The sequence below is a fragment of the Oxyura jamaicensis genome, chromosome 7 (genome assembly GCF_011077185.1).
Source record: "Oxyura jamaicensis isolate SHBP4307 breed ruddy duck chromosome 7, BPBGC_Ojam_1.0, whole genome shotgun sequence".
In the NCBI taxonomy this organism is placed as follows: domain Eukaryota; kingdom Metazoa; phylum Chordata; class Aves; order Anseriformes; family Anatidae; genus Oxyura; species Oxyura jamaicensis.
Window position 1 is genome coordinate 33458410 of NC_048899.1, and position 25051 is coordinate 33483460.

Sequence of the window (25051 nt, forward strand, 5' to 3'; positions counted from 1 at the left end):
AGCGTAAACTTTCCAATTTTAAGTGCTTCGATGAGAAACCAGGCAAAAATGTGTGTCTGCTTAAATTGTCTTATCTGAAGACTTTGAAAGATGCCTGTCTGCTAGTTACATGAATTTCACAGGTAAATGTAAATATAAAAAGTAACCATGAAAGCAAACTAGAAGAATTATGGAATTTCAGTTGGTTCTGAGGGTTGGTGTTTCCAAGAGGCAAACTTAATAATACTGAAACATAAAAACAGTTTGCAGTTGATCCTTTGGTTTTCAAAATATTAAATATTTACAGTGAGGAAAATAATAACCTGTAGCCCTTCCAAAAATTACGTACAATTAAGTTATGGGCTGTAGTTTAGAAAAATTTGAGTACATGCTTTGTTGAATGTAAGCTTTCAGATGTGCCCTGGAAGAAGTGATGGATGTATGAGTACAGCTCTCAAGTAATGCTGGCCTGTCAAGTAGTTTGATCAGGGGACACAAATGATCCTACTGTATTTACTCCCAGTGCAGTCATCATCTTCTTCCATTACTTGAAAACAAGTTAATAAATGTTGTACGGGTAATCCCTGCTCTGGTTCCATTATTACTGTGTTTTGAAGTCTCTACATTTTTTTTTTTGTTTATTGATAAGGTGATTCCACACCTGCCAGTGCAATGCTCTTGGTAAGCAATATGCCTTCACCCACAGCATCTCTGCAGTCAACAGTAAAACTCATGGCGTTTCCTTGAACAGAAACCCTCCTCTGACTTCTGTCCAGAAGCATTAACACCAGCAAATAAGAGCTGGTGAACGAAAGCATCAAGGTATGGAATTGGTGTGTCTGCCCTGCAGTGCTGACGCGCTGTGCCGCGTGAGGACTCCTAGACCCTCATATAGCAACTACAGAATGCAAACCTTTAGAAATCTCTGGCTGACCTTTACACCTTTACCTTTTTTTTTTTTTTTTTTTTCTTGTGGGTATAAATTTGAAGGAGGTCACTCACAAATTTTTACTGGTGTTGAGTTTGTACAGTAAGAATTGCGTAAGCAAAAGAAATGATGTGTGGAGAGCATTTATTGAGTGAAAGTCTAAAACTCAGGTAAAGTTGTAGTAGGTGTGAACAGAATTTAGCTTACAATTTAAAAATCTTTCTAGGTTGCTCAAATCATATTGATTAAATGATAAACAAAGTACTTGAAATCTCGTGGTGACTGGCATAAGATCCTTGATCAAATTATACTGCCAACAGAGCACTGTAAAGGAAAACGTCTTCCCCAGTTAGTTGTCTTTTTTTTTTTTTTTTTTTTTTAAGGATTTCTTATTAAAAATTCCATCCCAGGATTTTCTCAGAAGATAAACTAAACTCAACAAAGAAGTTAATGCAAAAATAAACTATTGCAAGACATCAACAAACAGATACAGTAAGCAAATAAGCAATTTGCAGATAGAGAGTCAACATCACATGAAATGTTTATAAAGGTAATATTTAAGATCTCATAAAATCAAATTGTATTCAGATACAATAACAAAAGTCAGTAATAAAACAGCAGTGAATCAGGTCCAGAGAGAATCATAAAGCAAAAGGCTATGTTCTGTTTCAGAGTTTTTTAGTGCTAAGCATACTATATATTTTTATGGCAACTCCACCCAGTCTTTGCTTACCCAGTTACTCACTGTCGAGTGTGTGCATACAATTCAGACTGCTAAAGGCATGTGCTTTTTGATGCACTATAATTTAATTATTAAGAAAGCCATTTGGATGTCATTTAGCATTCATGGTGCTGAGCATTTTTAGGATTTTGTCCTCAAGGAAATAAGCTATTTCCTGTAGTAGTTTCAAACCACAGCATATGTAATGCTGTGTGTGTAATGAGTGATCAGGGAAAATACTATGGAGCGAAGAGGGAGGTTAAGAGGAACTGGAGAGCTGTGTTTCCTTACAGCTCAGGAAATCCTGTCTGCAGAGTCCTGGATTTTCTTTATATCGCACATGCAGCAGCTCTGCTGCATTTGGAGTCTTCTGGAAGTGCATCATCAAGGTTGTTAATGAAAATTTGAATGAATAATTTATTCCATCTTAATAGTGAACTATCAGGAGCTGCTGTCTGTACACAGTCTTCCTGCCAGTTTTTCTTCTACTCTCTACTTGTTTGCACAAAATTTTAGTTCCTTTTCCATGCCTTTCTTTGTGTGTATTTCCATACCCCTGACCTTAAAATAAATAAAATAACAACACTGCTATAGGCTAGGCAGGGTGTTTCATGGCAAGTTGTACTTCCTCCAAGAGATCTCAAAGATGCTCATCAAGTCTTTAAGTTTGCTAGAGCAAGGATTTCATTAAGACGTCTAATTTCAAAATAGCTGGCTTATCCTAGACAGCTATTTCCCTTGTAGAGGCCTGAGATTTTAACTTTGTTTTAGCTGCTAATCGTCACACTTGCAGGATTGCAGCTGATTTGCCCGTTGAAGTGCAGGACAAACTTTTTTGGGGCCTCTTTTTTGGCATGTGGGGCAGGAGGGCTGGAGGGTGTCCCTCTATCTCCACATTTACAGAAGGATCCTTTGTTACCTTTAATGCCCTTTGCTCATTCTGAATTATGTATGCTTGTGCTGCAGTCGTCTTCTAATCCTCAGGAACTTGACCTAGTTTCCACCTTTCTTTGAGGGCACTGAATAGCTTTTGACTGAGCTTAGCTGAGCTCTCATGCTCCTGCTTATCTGTGGCTATGCCCAGTTCCTAATGAGACAGCTTTCACTTTGCCATTTGTTGTTTTTATGAACTGCAACTTCCTGCACACACACACATATATATATATATTAATACCAGCCCAGCCTTTCAGGACACCTCCCTTACCTTTAATGCAAGTGTATTTATAGGAATGTATTCATCCACCTACCCATCCGAGCTGTTGTTAGCTGTGTAATTTTATGGTCATCCTCTTTCATCCTCCCTCTACCCTGCTGTTCTCCATGGGTTCCTCCTCATGGCTTATGATCTCGCTGAGTAGAGTTTGCTTTGTGTCCTGCCCCAAGACACCAAATTTTGCCAAATTCACCAGACCAGTCTGAATTGTGGGGACTTTCTGATCTGTTCTGTCTTCCTTTCAGCACCAGGTGGTGTGCTGTGGATAGTGTCCTGCTACTTGCTCACAAGTACACCTCATTTGATGTCCTTTGCCCAACATTGCATATATTCCTTTCCAATTGAACCGTCACCTGGGTAAACTGCACAAATTTGCCTGTTAAGTTTTGGCTGTGTCAGGGCTTCACTCAAAAAACTATGTAGCGTGATAATAATGTGGTAAATAAAACTTATCAGTCTGTTTTTAAGACTTTGTTGAATAAATATAGCGTTATTGTGGACCCTCAATTACCTTTCCTGAAGTGTAATGTAGTAGATCTCCTTCCTATCTTATTGTGGAAGAAAAAAAAAAAAAAGGCAACAAAGGCCCGTCCTGGAAAAGGCTACTGCATGATGGAAGAAAGCTATTCTCTAAGGGCAGTTATTATATAATTATTCTGTATAGCAGTTATTCTGAAAGGAAAAGTCAAATCCTGGTAGCAGTTGAGTGTTGTTTTCTACTTAGTCAGCGTTTCTGTGGGTGCAGCAAATTTTGTGTTGATAAAGGATAATTTTATTTTTGGAAGAGACTGTGTATAACGTGCTTTTTTGGAGTTCTAACAGAAGAGAAACACCATAATCGTAACAGAAAGTCTTTTAAACTTCATATTAAACATATACAATGAGAAAGGTGGGTTAGCATTTGAAATATAAAGAGTTAAACTCTTCCTCACTTCTCCAAGTTCTTTGCTCATTCTTTTGCTCGGAGAAGACTGTCCATCTTCTGTCTTCTAAATGTATCCTGTGACCCTACCTCCAATGCATGCTTATTTTTTCTACAATAATTTTATATACTGTGAAATAGGCACTGTGAAATAGTTTTCTGTTATATTGGACAACGTAGAATACAGGAATCTGTACAAAACTTCATATGAATCCTGGCTATTTTGCTTGTTTACCGTGCTTGAAAACCTTGTAGTCTCATCAAGACTTCTGGTTTATTGGTAGCAGACACATCAGCATTGGCAGTTCATCTTCTTTTTCTCTTTATTAGAAAAACTTCCCGTATTTTTGTATTGAGTAGAGGAAAAAAAAATCTGGGTTTGTGTTTGTAGTTTATGTGAATATATATGTCAATACTTGCTGCTGCTCTCCAAAATTCTCATCCCACCCAGGAGTTAATCTTGTGGGGTTTTCTTCTTTTCTTTTTAAGTTTCACTGGATTTTGACAGTTGTATGAGTTCTTAGGAAGTGGGTTAAAGCTAAAATAGCCATTTTATGCATTCCTTCATAATTTTCAGCAACCAGGGAGCGACTTTTTTTTTTTCTTTTTTTTTTTTTTTTTTTTAAATCTCGGTGTGATCGGTAATTTTACTAATACATTTTTCTTTACTTTTTGACAAATTGCATTGTTAATCTTGTACCTCCAATGTGTGGTACTTAATTCTGTATACTAACCTTTAATTATTTTAACTGTAAGTTTTGATCCCTACATGGAAGGCTGTGGAGATGTCTTTGTTTCACACACCTAGTGCTTTATGAGATAAACAAATAAGTAATTCATGCTTTGTTTTCTCTGTGTGCCACATAATGATCTAGTCATAATTTTTGAATCGGCTGTCAACACACATTAAATCAGAGCATCTATTTGAAACAGTAGTATTTCATAAGCTGCATGTGTCAGTTCATTATCTTATCTGTGAGAACTCCTTTATTCCTTCATCTTGCCTCAGAAACTATATCCCTGCAATTGAACTTTTGGTAAAAGTCAAGGTCACAGCTTTGGAATAAAGTTATGTATGAGAATTGCCTGTCTCCCTATTGAAAATGTGAGTAAATCAAAAGTACTGATAGGGTAATCTCAATCTACAGTACGTTCTCTTGTGTTTTGTTGAAACTAAAGGATAAGAAGTTTTATTGGCTTTTAGAAACTGTTCCTTTTAGTGAAACTTCCTTGAAAAAGCCTCTTATTAATAAATCTAGAGTTAACGCTACACACACACACAAAATATCAGAAACAGCAGTAAATTATAGCAGAAAGATATATATATGTGTGTGTGTATACACACAATAAAACCTGCAAGGAATGGAATTTATGTATGTATTTAGGTAGAAGTGTGACATCTACTTAAATTAAATTAGTTTAGGAAATCCTCTTCAGGTTTGCTGAAAGTCAAAGTATAGTTTCCTGTACTTTCTGTTGGGTCTGTTCCTTGGAGGGTGCTGGGAAGGGGAGAAGAAGGGAATATTTTAATCAGAAAGCCACCAATTTTCCATGGATTTATAATTTTTTTCATGGAATGAACATCGTGAAAGGGAATGTCCTAATGTGGAAGAATGATGCCATTTGGCTTCATTTGATTAAAGGAAGCTGGAAAACAACTTCGCTTTAATTATACAAACTGCAGTTCATGTACAATGTAATGAGAGGAATCTCCCAGAAATCTATTTCAATTTGTGAACTAATTTTGGTTTGGTATTGCTATATGTCTTGCTAATATGTCAAAAATCATTATGCGTTTGTAATTATTTTATTGAGTGTAACAAAAAATTAGAGTCTTTGTAACCTTTTAATTATTGCAGTAACTTCAACTTCTGCTTACAACTTGACATTACGACATTGAAAATTGTAGTCAATTTTTTCATACTTCTGAACAAAAGTCTTTGTTTGACTTTTGGCCTGCTGCAAGGAATCATTTAATGCTTCCTAAAAATTATATTCCAAACTTTGAAGGTTATTTATAATGCAGGTGATTAAGGCTTTTGCAATACTTCTGTGTTTCTGTGTGAATCACAAACCATTTGCTCCTGGAGAAGACTCAATTTTAAGAAAATTTCTGCATGGATGGATAACTTCTTAATGCTTCTTAGGTCATCTACCTGTAAGAATCAGCATCACTTTTTAACATTTAGCTGAACAGATGTGTGCCATGCAGAGAATAACAAGCGTGGTGATACACCTGATAGGGAAAACAATTCAATTCTCACCATTCCAACACTTTCCCTCACCAAAAACCTAACAACTGCATGATTCTCATGCCTAACAATAGATATTCATTCTGCTCTCCTATTTCTTTGTGGAAAGAAGGCCCAGCACTGCACGTGGGATCATAAAAGCCCAGAGAAGCCCTTTTACATCAACTGCAAGTGACCTGGCACCAGTAGGAATGCATAAGGCTGTGGCCTCTGTGGTAAAGCTGGAGAAAAAGCCTCATATGTGGCTAGCATCATCTTCATCTTCCAGGGGAATTAAGTTTACATCCTCCTTTACTTCACTGGGTGTCGTGCACAGGTGTTGGGCTGAGGGGGATCTGAGCAGACTGCTGCCCTGGCACTGCCAGTGGGACACCACTGGCTGCCTGTAAGGGTTGCAGGGCTTTGGGTTCAGAACTGTGTTCTTCACTTACAAAGTTTGTCTGTAGGAACCGTGGTCAGTTTTCTGCCTTAATTCCTGACATGACTTAAACTTCTGCTCGCTTGTTATCTGATGAGATTGGTGTGCTTGGCAATTGAAATGCTTTGTGGAGTATTTCACCTACAGGACACATTATTTTTATTGACCTCTTTAACAGGAATGACTGTTATTGCACTTGGCTGATATGTATAGATTTTTTACCCCTCTTACTTTATTACTAAAAACCACTGCTATCCTATTTTTTCAAGGATAAAATATACAATAAAATTCATGCTTGACATTCATTTCTTTCTAGGATGGCTCTTCCCAAGGAGATTTCCCAGCCTGTTGCCTGCAGCTGAGCTCTCAGAGCTATCCCAGCACACGCTTCCCACCTTGTTTCCATTCCTGCCGCTGTCTTTCCATGCATGGGGATAGACCCCTGAGCAAATGCCAGTTCTAGTGGCACTGATTGCACAGCTTTTCTGAAATGGTTGGAGTTGTAGGTGGGGTGAGGGGATGTGGGCTGTCCCAGCCCCCCCCAGCAGCCTCTCAGGCTCTGACTCCTCTTCAAATTCTGTTTTTGTTTTGTTTTGTTTTGTTTTCCTGTCTAGGGCTTCTGTGATTCATCCATTGTCATGTTGAACTGTGGGCAAAATTGTTTTCAGACACTGCCGTTGTTCAATTCTCTTTTACCTGATTATATCTTTATACACGTCAATGAGATCTACAGTGTTGGGTGAAGAGACAAAAGAAAAGTAAAACAAACAAACAAAAAAAAAACTCAGTCATTTCTGAGGATTCTACTTTTCCTTATTTGATGATTCAAAATTTCAGACCTAATTGGTTTCTCCTTTATTCCCCGTTGCCTGTGACGTTATAGAACCTGAAAGAATGTCTTGGTTTTCATTGCTTCTAGTATTATGTTGCTGTTCATTAGTTTGTAGTCAGGGATCTGATATTTCCATACACACCCATACTTACCTGCTAGTGTTGCCCTCATCTACTGAATAGTAGTGTTAACCTTTTGTTTTGTTCTGCTTTTTAAGAATAAATAGTTTTTGTTTTAATGAATTTTGCATTGTTTTGAGTAAGTGAAAACAGTGGATGAAGCCTTGGTGTTTAATAATGTAATACCAGAACAGAACTTCATGGCATAAAGTTTAGTGGTTTGACCAATATTTAATCTGTATAGCAGTGTTATTGCTCTAGTAAACATTATCCATTCACACATTCCTTTGTAGGACCTTCTTTTGCCTCAAGCTATAAATGAAAGACACAATTTTATTATAAGTCTCTTGGATTAGGTACACAAGAGCTGCATTGGTTGTCATTGACTTTGATATATGTGAGCAAAAGTTTATAGTAATTTTCGCTGTTAAAAGTTAATTAACTGATAAGATATAACCCTGGAGGTCTTCATATAGGACAAGACAAAGTTTTAAAGAGAAATTGAGGCAAAGGTCTGAAGCAGTGAATGATCTAGAAAAGGTAAAATATGGATACAGTATTTTTAGAGAATCTCTCAGGTCTGTGTAGCCATACAAATTGTTGTGTGTTATGTCAAACTTACTCATAGAAATGAGTTACTCTGAATTGTTGGTGTGCTGTACGCATTTACACTTTCATTCGAGCAACAGCCAAGAGTAGGTTTCCCAAATATAGCACATTCAAATGGAAAGTTTCCTTTCCTTTGTGCTTCTGTTGGAATTAAAAGCAGCTATTTACTGTTAACTTTGAAAGACACGCTTAAAAATTTCAAGTATCAGTTCTCTCTCCTGTAAAGGAAATGTGAAGTGAATCTTAATGGATTTTCAAAGTATTGAGTTATTTCTGCATTTAATTTTATTTCTGAAATAACTTATTTTACAATTAAAGGTATTTACCATACCACTTTGGGAAATTTTGGAAGTTCCTCTGATAACATTTCCTTGGTTTTAAGAAAAATGATAATGCTCAGTATAATTGGCAATAGCCTTTGTTTCCTCTGCCCAGTTTTTGGTTTTGTTCTCAGCAGAACAGTGAAGGAGGGTGTGAGGATCAGACATTCCTCTCTGCTTCATTTTGCTGAGGCAGCCTCCGATTTCCACCTGCATGGGAAGGGGAAGCTGGTGATACCTAAATGTGGCTCAGCTGCTTTCAAATGAGCTCGGAGAGGCGCACTCAGGATTTATAGAAATAAGTATAAGAATACACCCCCAGAGCTGCTGTCAGGTTACTGTTTCTTCTTTATATTTTCATGGGCTACTGCTGTCCTGATATTTTTTTCTCTGTGAAAATATTTTTTAAGAAGTCAGAGAAAGTAAACGTGAAACGTAAAAGTTTTGCTCCTTGTTACTTTCCAATGGCAGCCTTTCCCTGCTTTAATTGTTCTTCACTTTAAGCACGATGTGTCCGATCTTGTAATGGCAGCTGGCAGAAACCTTCTGCATCAAGAAGGATTCGCGCACGCAACAATTTCATGGGACAAACTGCTCTGAGCTCCAGCAAAGATGAACAAAACTTCACAGGTGGAAAGGGAATAAGATGAAAATCAAGCTGCTGATTTATTGTAGCCAAGATTAAAATAGTTTGTCCTGGAAATACTATAAATAAGAAAACTTATCATAGTATCACCATCAGCTGTACCCTGAGGTTAGCTAGAATGAAGCATATGAAGACCATCTAAAAATACTAATAATCTTCCAGCAGGGTGGGAAGTATTGCTAGTTCCGAAGCAATTTACTTTCTGTTGTGCTAATTTGTTTTTATTGCATTTGATTGTTTTCCAGTTAAACAAACCAGCAAATTATGGTTCCATTATTTATAATTATGTGATCTGAACCAATGGTAAAGAAATCAGAAAAAGAGAACTTTTTGTGCCAAATATTGTATTTGTTATACACGAACAAGCCTATAGTAATCAATCAGTATTTTGATTATGTATTTGCTTAAGAAACAAATGGTGGCAAACAAATGCTTTGTTCACAGATATTAATAAGAAAGTGTAATAGGATCTGTTCCTTTCCTATTGAAATAAGTATGATTTTTGGTATTTTCATCAAGAATGCAATCTGCTTTATAATCCCCACACAGTTAGAGCAACTTGGTACAAATTTAAGAAAAATAGCAGCAGCTAAATCAGAAATGTTGTTTCCTTTTTTTCTATCTATAAGAAAGGAACAGAATGTCATCACAAGAAAAACTTACCGTACTCTAGGATATCTCCCTTCACATCTTCTCTGTGATCTTCTCCCTTGTTTTGGGGAGAGTAAAAGGGGAAAGTAAATCATTTCTTTAGATCTGTTAGCTTCAAAAGAAGTCTAAAAAGGAATGGATTACCAGAGAGAATGATCTCAACAGCAAACATAAGAATTATAAAAATAATTACTCATCTTTTGTTAAAAGGCAAACTGATTGCAGCTCCTTTGCTCACATAAAAATAAGTTGATTTGATGTGACCCAAGGGAAAGGCCAGTTGTTATATGTATGGGAATCAGAATCTTATGCACATTATATATAAAAACATCCTTCATCATCTTGGGCTGCTAGTGATTCGAGTGATTTTTTTTTATTATTTTTTTATTCTTTCCTCACTAAAGAAAGAAAGAATGCCATGAGGTAGGATTTCTGTAAAACACTTTTTTTTTTTTTTCTTCCACATATCAAGAATGTTTAGGAAGAAGCTTTTCTGCGTGCATAATTTCCACATTATGTAGACATGTGCAGTGCTCCCACACATCAGCATAACTGCTCTTACTGGGTTTCAAATCTGCATACTGGGTAAATCTGCTGAAAAGCCCCAAACATTTGATTTTTCAAGGTTCTATGTGTGAACCTTTCCATCATTTCTTTCTGCCTCTTTCACCTTTAAGTACCAGCACCTTTACTGTACTTAGTACTGATCTTCCAATCTCAAGTACAGTATCTTTATTTTGGCAGTCAAGGTAGGCGATACTGTAAGACTGAAAGATCGTTAATTTAGATCTTGTATAATGAGTGTGTGTTTTTATTGGCTTTGGTCAAAGTAGACTTAGTTTATCAGTTTTAGGCTGGAGGCGAATAGCCAGACTTTAGAACTCAAAGCATTTAGTAATTTTTTTATTTTTTATTTTTTATTTTTTTTCTGTAGGAAAGTGATGGGTAAAGTGTAAAGTTGTATGCAAGGCCATATATGCAACATGCAGTGGTACTTCAGGAAAATTTAACACCGGTTTCCTTGAATAGACTACAGAAAGTAATGAAGGGGTTTCCAAGTTCCCATGTTAGTACCTTCCTATTGCGGTTTTGGACTTTGATAAAGATGACAAGTCTGTATGCTGTAAAACGCCATGGTTGTCTGAATTCTGCAAAAGTGTGGTTAATTACCAAAAAAAAAAAAAAAAAAGAAAAAAAAAGACCACTTTCTGGTCTTATTTTAAGTCTGTCCATATCTAAATATCTTTACTAAAGGGCAGTGGTACAAACAGCATTATGCAGGCACTACTGTCAGGGAGGAACTGATAATTTCACACCAACCTACTTATCTTCCCTTAAACGTTAGCCCTGTGGCCAAGTAGTGAGAAAATCTGATTTTTTGGGAAATAGGATTGAATACAACCCCATGGAAAATGGACTGCCACATAACCCCTTTCTGCAATGAGAAGACCTGTGCAACTGCACGTAAATTTCTGCTGTCTTTATCCGACCCATAAATGTGACACATCTCTCATGTCTGGGGGTTTGTCCAGAGAGAAGGTGAGTGCCCTTGCCCATACTCCTTCGCTCTTTGAGAAGCAAAAAATAGGCATTACACAAGCTTTCACCATGACTCTTGTCCTTCCTTTTCTCACTCATGTAACCTTCATTATCATGCTTTGCCCCATTCAAACTGAACAGTTTCTGAGCAGGACCCAGATCTTTATTTGTTCTTATGAAGCCTCGTGGATGTTTATTCACTGGTTAGTAACCATGAAATTAATTTTTTTTTCTTCCCAATAAAATGCCTGTGAAGTTCAAAAGCATCTTTTTTGAGAAAAACGTTTCAGAAAACATTCAAAGCATATGCGTATATTCAGAAATCTTGTCACTTAAATGTAGGAAAATAATGGAAACAGTGGGGGGGGGGGGGGGGGGGGTGGAGTTGGTTCCCCCTGAGATTTAGGGTTTCGTTTAAGGCTTCACTTTTCTGAGTTTCTCCCCAAATCAGTTGGGTTAGGCTGAAGGTAGAGTGCCTGGAGGGCAGATTTGTGTGGGGCTTGGAGCATGTCTGGTAGGATGGGATTTGGCCATTGACAACAGAACTGGGGAGGAGGAGAACAGGCAGGTATGAGCGGGAGGCATGTGGATGAGCTGAAGATTGCTGAAGGGGTAACGGGGAAAAAAGGAAGGGTAGATTAAAATCTTCAGGTGTTAACTTGGACCGTAATGCTTTAACTACAGGGCTGGGGGAGACGTAAATATGTTGGTTTGTTAGTGTTACGTTCTGCATTTAATATCTGTGCTTCACTGTGAAGGGACAGGTGGAATAAAATGGCAGAGAAAGGTTCTAGAGCAAGATTTTCACATGTATTTTCCTAAACCAACATAATACGGTATTTTTCATGTCCAGTTATCTACAAGTTGGTATCAGCAGTTTTGTCAAAATAGTCTTCTGATAACAAAAAACTTTGAAACGCACATTTGGCTGGCCAAGCTTAGAGGGGCATTTTCCAAGACCTTCCTCGGCTTGTGTTTGCCGTGTGAGCTGGCTGTTGTGTTCAGCTCCCCACTGCTGTTGTGAAGGATACCTGCGCCACTAAAAACTGGGCCTGCCTAGATAAAACAAGCTGGATTAGATTTAAATCCATCCAGCTCTCACTAAAAGCACTGGCCGGTGAATATTTAACTGAAGCAGAGCTCTCCAAAGCAAGTCAGTACTTTCAAAGTACTCAGCTAAGTGCTTTTCTGATTTGAGTTACTAGCAATACTGTAAATATTGTTTGTTTTCAATTTTCTCTCTCATTATTTGGCATATTTGATTCTCTGTATTTACTGTGCTCTCAATGCGTGTGTATGTAACAGGCTGTCTTGGTTTTATTTTCAGGTTGTGCAAAAATAATTCATCTTACATATAACTTGATGATTGGTGCTACAAATAAATTGAACTTGAGTACTTCTAGTAATTGTGGGCCACAGAAAGAGGAAAAAAAAAGAAATATATTTTTGTATTTGCTACGTTCTCTGAAAGGAGCAGGAGCATAATTTATATCATTAATCATCTAATGTGCTTCTATTGATTTTTCTTTTTAATAGAAAATGAAAGTAAAAGCAATTCAAAACCTGTAATAAAGTCAGAAAAAAAAGAAAGGGAAATTGTGAAAGATTCCTTAGACTGATTGCATAATGTAGAAGATTGAAGTTATTCACTGGCCAAAGTGAATTTGAAACATTAAAAAATCATATTATTTTGTCTTTCTAGCCAGGCAAATGTGTGAGCCACTACAATAAGAAAACATTTGTATTAAAATGGAAATGGTGCTAGGCGTTAATGTATCAATCCCCTGTTCTATGATTCCACCCGTGGGTGGGAAGAGGAATGGGCCTCAGAGCAATATATTTCTCTCCTCTTTTTCCTTAAACAGTTGGCAATCTTGGTTCAGAGATGAGGAAGAATTAAAACATCAAGTCACGTAGCTTAGCAAAATTGACATGTACAGCTCAATCCTCTCAGTGATTCAAATCATATATTCCCCACCAAATAATCAATAACCTCATCCATAAATATTGAAGGAAAAAAATGTACTCTAACAAGTTACTTTAAAACGGAACAGAAGTGAGTCCTGTTTCAGGCATTGCATTGCAGGGTTCCTCCTGCACTGATTTTACTGGTTTTAATATGCAGCCTTGGACACTTTTAATCCCTTTCAGACAAACTGATCCCGTTCTAGTGCTTGCCCTGTTAGCTGAAAGGCTCTCAGCCATGAAGAGCAGAAGGGGCGGGATGTACGTACACCTTCAGCACCCTGACCTTGTGTGCAGACCTGTTTGTCCCTTCCCGTTGGGTGAATGCCAACGACGTTTACTTTGGAGCTCAGACGCATGCACTCGGCTGCCCCGGTGGCTGTGCAGGGGCTGGAGGTGACCCCCATCGGGCTGACCCCTGGGGGGTGCGGATGGATGGGAACCTCCTGAGGCTCCTGTACCTAGGCTAACCTGTCTTCTGCCAACATGCATGTCTTCTCATGGGAAGGCTGGGGGAAGAAACCAACCCAAAGAGCAGCTACAACATGGACCTTTAACTTCAGTTTTGCATGCCTTTTTTCTTTCTCTTCTGATTTTATCCCAAACTTCCCCCCTTTCCCCTGTTACAGTCTCTTCTATACATTAATGCTCTACACCAGAATTTTCTACCCAATTCTTCCCTAATCCCCCTTTTATGCAAATCATTTCAGTTGCTTTTCTTTATCTTTTCGGTTGATATTTACCATCTTTATTGCTTCCAAACCTCATCTCAGGCCTCCCGTTTGTTTGTAGTGCACACTGGTTGGGGTCTGTGTTTACTCAGCGCTCTGTTTATGCGGTGCCATTTGTTAGCCCTTTAGCACTACTGTCAATATCATTAATAATTGTCAAATGGGAAACTGGTGATCTCAATGCCAGTTTCACTGCAGAATAACTAGCTGTTCCAACTCTGCCTCAGTCATTTTTGCTAGATTTGTGCCTGAGATGTCCTTCCCAACATCATTTTTTTTTTCTTTTTTTACTGACCTTAAATGGTTATGTTGTGGTTTCCTCCTGTAAGTCCGTGCTTCATGTGAATGCTGCTGAATCCAAGGAGAGCGTTGCAGTGGTAAAGGTCTGTGTATGCTTATGTCCTTACAGGATCAGGGCCTTAGACTTAAACCTGAGTCTCAGTAGAGCTCTATATTACGTCTTCTGTTATGTGTACAGTACTGCTTATTGTTTCCTTCTATAATTAGGGATTGTGTAACGTACCAAAAATAACATAAATGTTCCACCTGGGATTTTGGGAGAAACTGTTTTTAACTATGAAGAAGCAGCAATATCAAAAATAAATGAGATCAACATGATTTCTAAGACTGTGGTTACAGCCAGCAAGTCTGAATAAGCCCCCTCCCCTTCCCTCCCCTCTTATTCTCTCCTCTCCTCTCATCGCTGAACTCCTTTTTCACCTATCATTAATGGTACATGTAAGAAATAAGTTAACTAGTTACTGTTATATTGGGGGGTAATGAGAATAATTATACAACACAAAATGAGATTTTTTTCTGATCAAAGAGAAGGTAAACAGCCACATTACAATAATTAATTTGACTTCATGTACTGGCTTTGCCTTTTCAAAGGATCTTAGAAATTGAAGCCAAAGAAGATTATTACACCATTTGGTCTACACCTCTTGGAGATTATCCTTCTTGTAAGCCTCATAGGTCATCCCCTTTATTAAGTCCACCCATCTGATTTACACTACCGCATAGCTTTGGTTTTAGTGTTTGGGCTGCACGTACCTTCCTGGAATTATCAGTCATTGTTTTCAGACGTTCTAATGACATTTAATTCCAAGTTTTGAAGCCACTAATGTAGGTGTCCCAAATTGAAGTGCCATGGTACAACATAATTTTACTGGTTGGTAGTTGGTATTCCCACTCTTCAGCTTTTTACTCTTAGGAAACTGTTGAAATGCATTTTTAAAGAAGAATTGATTATAACTTTGGTAAATGAATATGATCACCAAAACTGTCTGTAATTGGATTTTTACTTAAGAGGAACTATATTTATCTTTCCCTGTTGCTTGCAATGCTGTGCCTATAACATTTCTTTCTCAATACACTCCCTTTTGCTGAGACCATCTGTGGAGCTGTAAGTCGGGCGTGTGCCTACTGAGAGCGCTTGAGTCCCCCTGGTTTGATGCTTGTGTGTTTCTTTGGTGTAATGTTCTCCAACGATGCAGTCAGCATCTCTGCAATTTGTCAGCGTGCAAACATTTGATTTCACTGTGTTCAAGTTTATAGAAGCAGTGTCTGCTATTTGCTCTCAATTTAAGATAAACGTAGTTAAAGAAAATAGCTTCCATATGCTTCTTTACGCCATATGCTAAGATGATGGCACACAAATGCACTGTTGTGAGTGTAAATACAGAAGAAGACAGAAACTGTCATACTGAATATCCTGCTAGCAGTCCCAGTTCAGTATCCGATAGGGCCATGTCCCATCACAAGGGGAAATCTCCTCCCCGGCCCGTTCAGGTAGCACTTGCCTTATGCCTCGAAGCAAAGCAGTTGCATCTGCAGCTCATATTAATCACTGGCTTCAGCTGGCATCTTAGTGCACGTATCCACGTGGTGAGTTAAACGACTCCTGCTCTGCTGTGAAACCAGGCTTTGCCTCCTGCCTGGCCGGGCTGCCAGCAAGGGGTCTTCGAGTCACACTCCTTCTTCATAAAAGGATATTTTCTCTTAGCATTTGAAACACGGTTATCTTTCAGTTCAGTTCATGATCTTGTTTTTATTGTTATGAGAGAAAATGTACTTTTTTTTTTTTTTTCTTTTTTGGTGCCAGCCACTGTTTGATATTTATATGAGCAGAACTGCATTAAATTGTCATCCTGGAGCTTGGCCCCAAGTGTTTAATTCCAGTTTGGTGGTGTTTACCGGCACTAATAAGAAATAGTGGGACTTCAAAAGGAAATCCTCTATTTCTCCTCCTCACAGGAATCAAGATTGCAGTTTGAAACCCTTTATCTGGCAGTGTCCTGTTATTAGCTGTTTCTATTCATATGTTTGTGTCCATTTTAAATGCTGCAGAGAAATCATACGCTATGTCTAGGAGGGATTTGCAGTTACTATGTGATGTTTTTTTACTCATTGCATAGGGCTGAAAATGGACCGTATTTGCCCTTCAGTGGTATCCCACTTAAAAATAATAATAATAATAAAAAAAATAGATGTTGACAGAACAGAAATTGCTTTGCAGTGTGAGTTTGTTTAAAACCATTGTGACAGACCCGAGGATTATGAGGAAGTATTTTCCATGTAACAGAAAACACAATGAGCCAAACCAATCAGCGGTTTGAAACCACTGAGGATGAATAATTTTATTAACTTTCCTGAAGGTCCACTAAGAAGAAATTTGTCTCACTCTGTTTCCAGAGGAGCTTGTATTTGAAAATATTTTTCTCTTAAAAGACAGACCTAACCTAACTGGGAAATAAGTTTGCAGCAGGCACAGAGGAGGTGCCTGTTTCCTGAGCAAACCGCTAAGACGGATCTGGCAGCTGTGCTGCTCCTAGCTGCTACTTGTGAATCCATTAAAATGCCCTAACAGGCATTTATGTTATTAAATTTATTTTAGCAATTCACGCAGCTCACCTCAGATGTGGCATATGCATCCAGCCTAAGTCCTACTGGTTCTTGTGACTGCCAGGATGTATTTTGCTTTTGTTTCCCATTGTTGCTGTCAATAATATCAGCCTCGTTCCTCTCTTCCTCGCTCATGCTTCTCCATGGTACATTTCAAGATGTGTCTTATTTGACAAGCATTACTCTTTCTGCTTTTCAACTCCTTTTTGTCTCTACGCTTTTTTTCCTTGTTGCTTCTTGTGTCAAAAATGTGATTACCTTTGCTGATCTCTGAGAGTCTTCAGGGTCTCTTTTAAATCCTACTCTTTTTTTCTGACAAGTTTTTATGTGTGATGTAATCCCCCTCAAATCTGGTTACTGATGTCTCTACCATATGTCTTCAAAATTACTACTGCATGCATGCCACACAGCATAATCCATATTACTTGTTGTTTTAATTTAACTTCCCTCTACCCATGTTCACTATTGCCATTAATTTCTTTATGCTCCATAATCTCTGTCAAATATTTGCCCTGACCTTACATATCCATTACTTTTAGCATCTAAATAGCCTCAGCAAACTCAGTGAGTTATTTGTATGCTTAAAATTAAGGGCATTTGTGCAGAAGATGTGGCCATTGGATAATAACTCATTGCAGCACGGAGCATCTGTTTTAACAATGATATTTAAAAGTTCCATCACTTGTGTCACCATTAATGAATGTCAGGAATGAATTGTGGTCTTCTCTCGGATGGTGGTAAACATTGCAACGGGATAGTTTATTATGCAATTGCATATATTGCTAGCTGGGCCTGCAGCACAGGGTATTGCTCGCTGCTCCCAGACACGAGCTGTAGCAAGGCTGAGAAGCCCTTGCATACACTTGACCATCCTTCACGAGGACGAGTTTGTGTTGCTGAATCTTCGGTGTCCTTGGTGAAGGTAATGAGGCTACACAGACCTTGGGCATCAGAGTCTATTACTTGTTTAACCTTCCTAGAGAGGGCAATTACCCCGCTTTCCCATACAGAGTGGTGACCCCTTCCTCCTGCTTTCGTTATTGAGAAGGGGAATGTCTACAAGTTTCTGACTGCCAGCGTGGAGAGATGGCAAGGGTCAAAAGGATTGAAAGTGAGAGGCAAGGATCAGCAATTTAGAGGTGGCTATTAATATGCTGATTTACTGTCACTTGACTCTAAAGAGACTTTTAACAATTGCTTGCCTTTTGCATGCTCTTTCAAATGCTGATTTTTTTTCCATAGAAATCTAATTATGTTTTAATAAATTACTTTTATTTCCGACTCATCCCTTACTCCCATGCAGTACTGTACTTAAAACAATAAATAAATGTGTGAATTCATTGCAGAGTTACACCCCACTAAATCCTTAAACTGTAAGAAGGCAATGAGTTATTTTCCCCTTTTTCTTCATGCACTTCTAGTTACGTTAAGTGCTGGCAACAACAACAACAAAAGTATATGCAGCCTCAAAAATCTGAATTATTTAGGAATCTCCATAAAATAATAACATGGGTTGTTAAAGTTAAATAATAATATCTGGTTTAAATCATGTCATCTTTTGTAACTTTATGATACAATGGGAGGACTTGCCTGAAGTCAGAGAGCCTAACATGACTAAACTCTTGGGGCCAAATTTAATTCCTAACTCTGTCCCTGGTTTTATTACCTAAATCAAGTCTTGACCTATCTTTCCCTTGGTTAATGACAACGTAGGATATAAATAGCCTATAATCTTGGGATTTTCTGGGAATTAATTATTATTAATGAAATGAAAGACTCCATGATGTGCAGACTATTTTTATTTATTATAATTACTTATTATTAATTCACTGAAACTTTAGGAAGTTTTATTGAAGGCTCCCTGTGACTCAGATTTATATGTTAATACTTCTGTCCTACATCATGACAATTCAGCGCCATTACCCAGCCTACAAAATTCATCATTACAGGCTAGCTCCAAAAAAGGACGGGGATGTTGAAGTAAAAGGGAATTGTCTTGAAATGAAATCTGGGGAAAATCAGTGCCTCTCAGTCTTGGGCTGTGCTCTTGGCAAACCTCATTTGTCTCTTGTGGAGGCACTTCAGTCGGATGGAACTCGGCAGAGTGATGCTGTCCTCACCCGAGACCCAGAGTAGCTGGTTTTATTTGCTTATTTGTTTTCCTGTTAGCGCATCCATTCGGCAGTGCTCTTACAGGAAGCTGTCATGCTCTGTAAAAGCAGGCTGGCAATGAAATGCAGTGGCTGCGTCCCTTTTCTATCATGGGATTACCAAGGAGGAGGAACGCATAGGTCTGCTTGCCAGACTGCGGGCTGCGTGCTCTTCCTCTTCCTCCTAAACATCCCCATCTATGCAAAAGAGAATCAAAGGCTTAAATCCAGAGAGAGGAAGAGCCAAAGAGAGAAGCACAACGTTTAGGCCACACAGTTTGGAGGGTGTTTACGTCTTGCTGCAGGGAATGTTGAGCTTCATAAGCAGCATCTGCTGCTCAGACAGTCATTCCCTTCATCTGAAATACAGGAGAGATAACAGTTTTGGAAAAAGAAGCCTTCTTTTATCTCTTTTCCTTTCCCTTTCTTTTCACACTTCAAAACAGTTTCAGTTCTGTGGGCGATGTGTGCATCACAGCTCGGGAATCCTGGCCTCGACCAAGCATGCTTTATGGCACATAGCTGCAGTATTACATCTCTTCTCCTTTGGCCGTACAATGTATCATTGGCTGAACTGTTGCCCCAGCACTTAAAATGACTGCCTCCTTGAGAATATTGAATTTATATCATCATTTAGGTAACAAACCGCTCAAATAAGAATGTGTCTTTATGGTTTTGTGAAGCTCTCAGAACATGTTTGAGTGATGCATGAATAATGACCTAAAAATAAATCAGCTTTATGCTATTAACCCAGAGGTGTGAATCTCCCATGGAACACAAGCACGGACTAAATACAGCGTAATACAATTCACACAACAATATAAAGATTTCTGTCCCTTTACTCTCCAGCTGTTACGTGCCTGTCAGAGACCAACGAATCTGCCGATGTCACTGAATGCCTGAGGTGGGCAGGACCGATGCCGCCTCTTGTGCAGGAGTGTCTCGTTCCCTGCAAGGATGACTGCACGTTTACCCCTTGGTCTAAATTTACAGCATGCTCATTTGACTGTGAATCAACCAAAACCAGGAGACGGTCACTCACAGGTATAATCTTTCATAATATTTGTCTGATGATGATGCTCCTGAATGATGTTTCTTGGATGTTGGTGAACTGATGTTGGGGCTTTGGAAAATGCCAGCTGGGATAGTGTACATCCCTAACTGATTTTTGGTCTGATACTGGTCATTGCCTGCTTTATGCATGTGCATTTCGGGATGAGAATAGTGCAGAAAGTCTCAGTGGTAGAAAGCCATTTTTAGATCTAAACCAAACAGTGACAATGCATTATGCAAGTTTACCTGACTTATTAATCTGGGAAACGTGCAGCAAATGTGCGTAGAAGTAGAAAAACAAACACATTTCTCTGTTTAAGACTGTAGAAATCTGGATAAACTTTAAAGCAGGGAGTTCTGTGCTCAGCAGCATCCAGTAGCTCAACAGTGCAAATTAATACCATGAATGAAGAAAGAACGGTGTAGTTTAAACTGTTTTGCTTGATCTTTTATGTATGTTCATAAAACATTCTAGTTCAGACGGTTTAATGGAACGTTCTCCCATACTGGCTGTTGTGGTGGTTTGTAATTACGTTATTTGAGTGCTGACCAAACTGGGAAGCTTTCTAACTGCGTGGAGCAACTTGGTTTATTGGGATTTGTTCATCCGTCCCCACTGTGTCCCCCTGTCCTCCCTCCCACCCCTAAGTTACTTCAAGTCAAAATTAATTATGCTGTTTTAGAAGGTTTACAATGAAATTACTGTTGTTATCCTGAACATCCATTTCTCATCATACTTTTGTGTCTGAGAGCTATAGAGTAGCTGGCTTTAGCGTGCTCCCTTCCTGGAGCTGAGCTCCACTACCAGAGATGAAACTTCAAAGACTTCAACTGTGCAGGAGAAATCCAACAAAGTCATAAAAATGTGCTCTGCTCTGATAATGTCTGGGAACTAAATGACAGCAAACTATGGCACCTACTACTGTTCCTTTCTTCTAGAATCACCTGCACCATGATTTATTTGTTATTCAGTTTGTTACTGCTGGGATGTTCCAAGATTTTAGTAACTAACAATCGCAGCATACAGACATAATGGCATCAAACGGCCGTTCATGAGTATGATTCGCTATAGGATATAGATTTCTCTTTCACCTAAAAATCATTATTATAAAATGCTCTATTGTTTCTGTCAAAGACCATATTCTAAAACGTTCTCCATATCAGTGCTTGTATGTTTAAAGAAGTAGAAATCCCTATCAGAAAAATATATGCCTGGTCTTATAGAAATTGTGATACTGTAAGAAATAAGTAAATATTTACTTCCAGGTGGTTTTAAATCAGAATTTTTATTATGAACATGTGTACAAGTTGCAAAACAGTATGGTCCTACCTATCCCCTTTCTTGCTCCATTATACATCAGACATAGATCCATTCAAGACCAAAAATGGTTTCTGCTATCCAGGTTTTAATGTCTTGTCTCCTCACCTATACTACATTTCTTATGATCTGGCTCTCCCACAACACCTTGCTGGGTTCCCTTCCCAGTGGGAAGAATTTTCAGGCCTCAGCCCGCTCCCTGCAGAAGCATCCTGAAAACAGTGGTGAAATGCAGCAGGTGTCCCAGGGGGTGCTGGGCGGCACAAAGCCACAGGGAGCAGCCAGGGAAGGGCCAAATCAGAAATCATCTCTCGTGTGGCCACAGTTCGAAGAAGTCAGCGAGATCAGTGCTGACCTGTCGTCGCATAAAATTCATGAAAATTGGTGCTGGCCTTAGTCGTACAGCTGGCGAGCAAAAGTCTTGGGAAAAAATCTCATCCATATGAACTCAGTCCAAATATTTAAGGAAAGTGCTGTTTAGGGAGTTTTTCGCAGTTTTTAAACAAGTCCTTTACCCATTTGTATTTCACCTTTTATGTGAGAGTGTGTGAGTTGTATCTCCTTGCTCATCATTGTGTATGTCTATGCTCAAATGAATGCTTTGACTTCATTTTAAGAGTTCATTAACAATGTCATATTGCGGGAATCTGCTAATTGTTTGCTAAGTATTTGCCTGCCTCCCACTCAGTTTTGGATAGTATTATTCATTTTACTTTGTAAGTAATCATAGGCTCTACATTCAAAATTAGTCATTACTTAAGAAGCAAAAGACTTATTACAAAGCATATCAAAATTCAAAGTCATTATAATGAAAATACGTTTTTTTAAAGCAAGTCTTCAATTAGTCGTCAAATATTCAGTGTACCACGGATATAATGCATTTTATGTAGATAGGTGTTCTCTCAATGTCATACAGTTTTTATGGATAGTATGTACTACCTATAATATTTAATGTATCTAAAGTTAGTGTTCAGAAGTTTAAAAAAAAAAAAAAGCTTTTTAATTGAAGGATTTGTGTCCGTGAAAGTTTTGGTGATGACATTTGTAATCATCATTTTTAAAGCAGTCTGTGAAGACTCTGATTCTAAAACTACTTCTTTGTGAAGTGTGGTATGAATGCCACTTTTACCTTTGATATAGGGCTTTAATAGCAGCTTCCTTAGAGGATTCCTACACAATGGATGGCAGGGCAAGATGGAAAAGATATTTTGTGGGAAGGTGAGATTATTAGCATCCTTATGTGCTTCATACAGTAATGGCAAAACTTGGAACCCAGGCAGTCATTGGCAAGTCCCAGATTCCCATGTTTACTAATACAATGCAAAATATCTGGCTCTACATTTATAGATATATATGTAATAATATATTACATATATATATTTGTGGCTTTCATCAGCTCATCGAACACGAAATGCTGGAAATGCCACTAGAAAATTCCCTATCTATTAAAGGCCTTTTAAGACTTTCCTTAAAGTATGTGGAGTTGTACCTCTTTTACCTTACCTGAATTAAAACATAAATATTTGTTATGAGTGTTAGGGAGGATAATATGAATAATTTCAAGTTCCCTTATAGTCCTCCATGGTAGCTGACTTTGCAAAAGCCTGTGTGGCATGCCCAGGTGCCAGGCTCAGCTGATGAAGGCTTTCCCGAGGCTGTGGGCAAGGAGCCAGCCTGGTCCACAGCTGCTCTCGGGGATCCTCTTCCTCCCCCTGGGCTGAAAGGGTGCAGGGAGATGGGGCACGGAGCCAGGCACATGGATTCACATGCCTAAAGGGGGCTGCAATTAATGCCCTGCTCTCCTTTAGGGCTTGCTTGCTGTTGCACCGCCAGCTGAAAAACAGAGAGCGGTGTTATTTGATTTGACTTTATTATCCCTTTGTGCTTGCAAACTTTATCTTCCCCAGGTCTCTCGACATACAATTTTGAAAGAGCTGGAGCATGGACGACAAGAGTAGTAAGGGCCCTTCTCTTTGGAGATGCAAGCAGGTGTTGATAAAGGCAGCTGTGCTCCTGCTGACATGACTGCTGGTGCTGGACCACCAAGGGGCTTGTTGGGCATACAACTTCGTGTTTCTTTTCACTATCGTACTGGTCTGCAGTTAAAGGAGAAAACTTTTTTTTTTTTTTTTTTTTTTGAGATCAGAACTTTAAGAACTTTTTGCAGAAGTATTTTTAGAGTGTCCAGGATCCCCAAAGAGTGCTTGAGGACATGATACAGAGGCAGTTTGTTAGCAAAAATGAGTTCTCCCCGTCTGTGTGGATGCCAAACACAAAGGCATTCCTGAGTTCAGACAGCATAAAGACTGCTCCACTTCACATTGGCTACCCATGCCAAGAAAAGCATTGGTTTTACCTTCCAGAGGCTATACACAGACCTCTTCCCCCTTGAGCAATTGTAGGGGTTCGGGGAGCATGGATTCTCTCCTTCGCGTTATTTCTTCTTGTACCAGGGGACCTCTTCTCATGTCCAGAAGTCCTCCAGGAACGGGGGCTGCAGAGTGCAGCAGCGAAGAGCTGCACTGCAGGTTCATTTAAATGCGTCTGCTTCCTGAAGCTACTGAAGAGGAAAGATCTGTAAACAGCCTTCTTTTCAGACCTATTGAAGGAATAAAGCAAAAGAAAAGATTAAACCAAATGTAACCATCGAAATGCTTTCCAGCCCTAATAATTTACTGAGGATTATCTTCTCTGGTTTCTTCAAAGCACGGTTTGTGTGCAGAGTGCATCTTTAACTAATTTGTAAAGTAGCCTCAAAGAAGAAGTTGTGGCTAATGTGGAGTCCTTTGTAAGTTGTCCTGGCAACCATTGATTGCAAGCGAATGGAGACAAAACAATCAATTTATTTTCATCAGATAATTAGAGAAAAGTGATATTATATAAAATTACAAAGTGTTTTCTGGGCAGACCGTTACTCCAGTCAGACTATATGTTTTGCTCCTTGCCCTATCCATCACAACAGTATTTCCAAGTTCTCTGGTTGCCCCTGGAGATAAATACGTTGTCCTTGCACTCCAAAGCACTGGCAGCGGCTATTAGATGCTTCGGAAACGTTCCTGGATATTAACATTCAGATTGTCTTGGTTCTAATGTGTTGAATTCCTGCAAGTATAAATAATACGACATGTCGTTATCAAAAGTAGCAGATGTTAAGCTAACGAACAGCTTTCTCTGGTTGGAACAGGGCGAAGCAGAAAGCGAGACAAATGCCAGAATACAGACGTTTATCCTCAGGTTGAAACAGAGCTGTGCCCCTGCGAGGTGTTTACGTCCCAGCCCCATGGGAATTGGTCAGACTGCATTATTGGAGGAGGGAAATCGGAGCCACAGTCAGGAATGCGATCCCATGGAGACACCAAAGAGTGTGGAGAGGGGATACGGCTGCGCGCTATTGCCTGCTACGATAAGACCGGCAGACTCGTGGACCCATCTCATTGCAGCAGTTCAGGTAAGGAGGTAAAAATAAAACAAAATTGGACAACTTGCGTAAGCAGCCCTGATGTTGTGCTCTGTGATCCACTCAACGGTTCATTTTGGAGCCTATCACACGTGCACCTGTTTGCTGGTTGGATTTCACAAGGTTGCCATGAGTGCTGGACACAGTTCTTCTGGTATCTTATTGCACTTAGTACCAATGTTTTCTGCAGTCTGAGGGTCTGATGACATTCCTACAACTGAAAAGAAATAGAAGAGGGCTAAAGTTGACTATGGTGTCAGAATACCAGATGGATTTTATTTGTATTGAAATCCAATAAAGGTATAAACTAGATTAGAGACAGAA

At 38.9% G+C, this 25051-nt stretch overlaps 1 protein-coding gene across 3 annotated transcripts in view; it reads left to right on the forward strand.

The window, feature by feature from the left end:
* The window catches only part of THSD7B (thrombospondin type 1 domain containing 7B), a 309975-nt gene that overhangs the window by 190768 nt on the left and 94156 nt on the right, over positions 1–25051 (forward strand). For all 3 annotated transcript variants that reach the window (XM_035331980.1, XM_035331981.1, XM_035331983.1), the window contains exons 14-15: positions 19749–19943; positions 24455–24718. In XM_035331980.1, coding sequence (XP_035187871.1) covers positions 19749–19943; positions 24455–24718 — 459 coding nt within the window. The remainder of the gene's footprint in view (positions 1–19748; positions 19944–24454; positions 24719–25051) is intronic.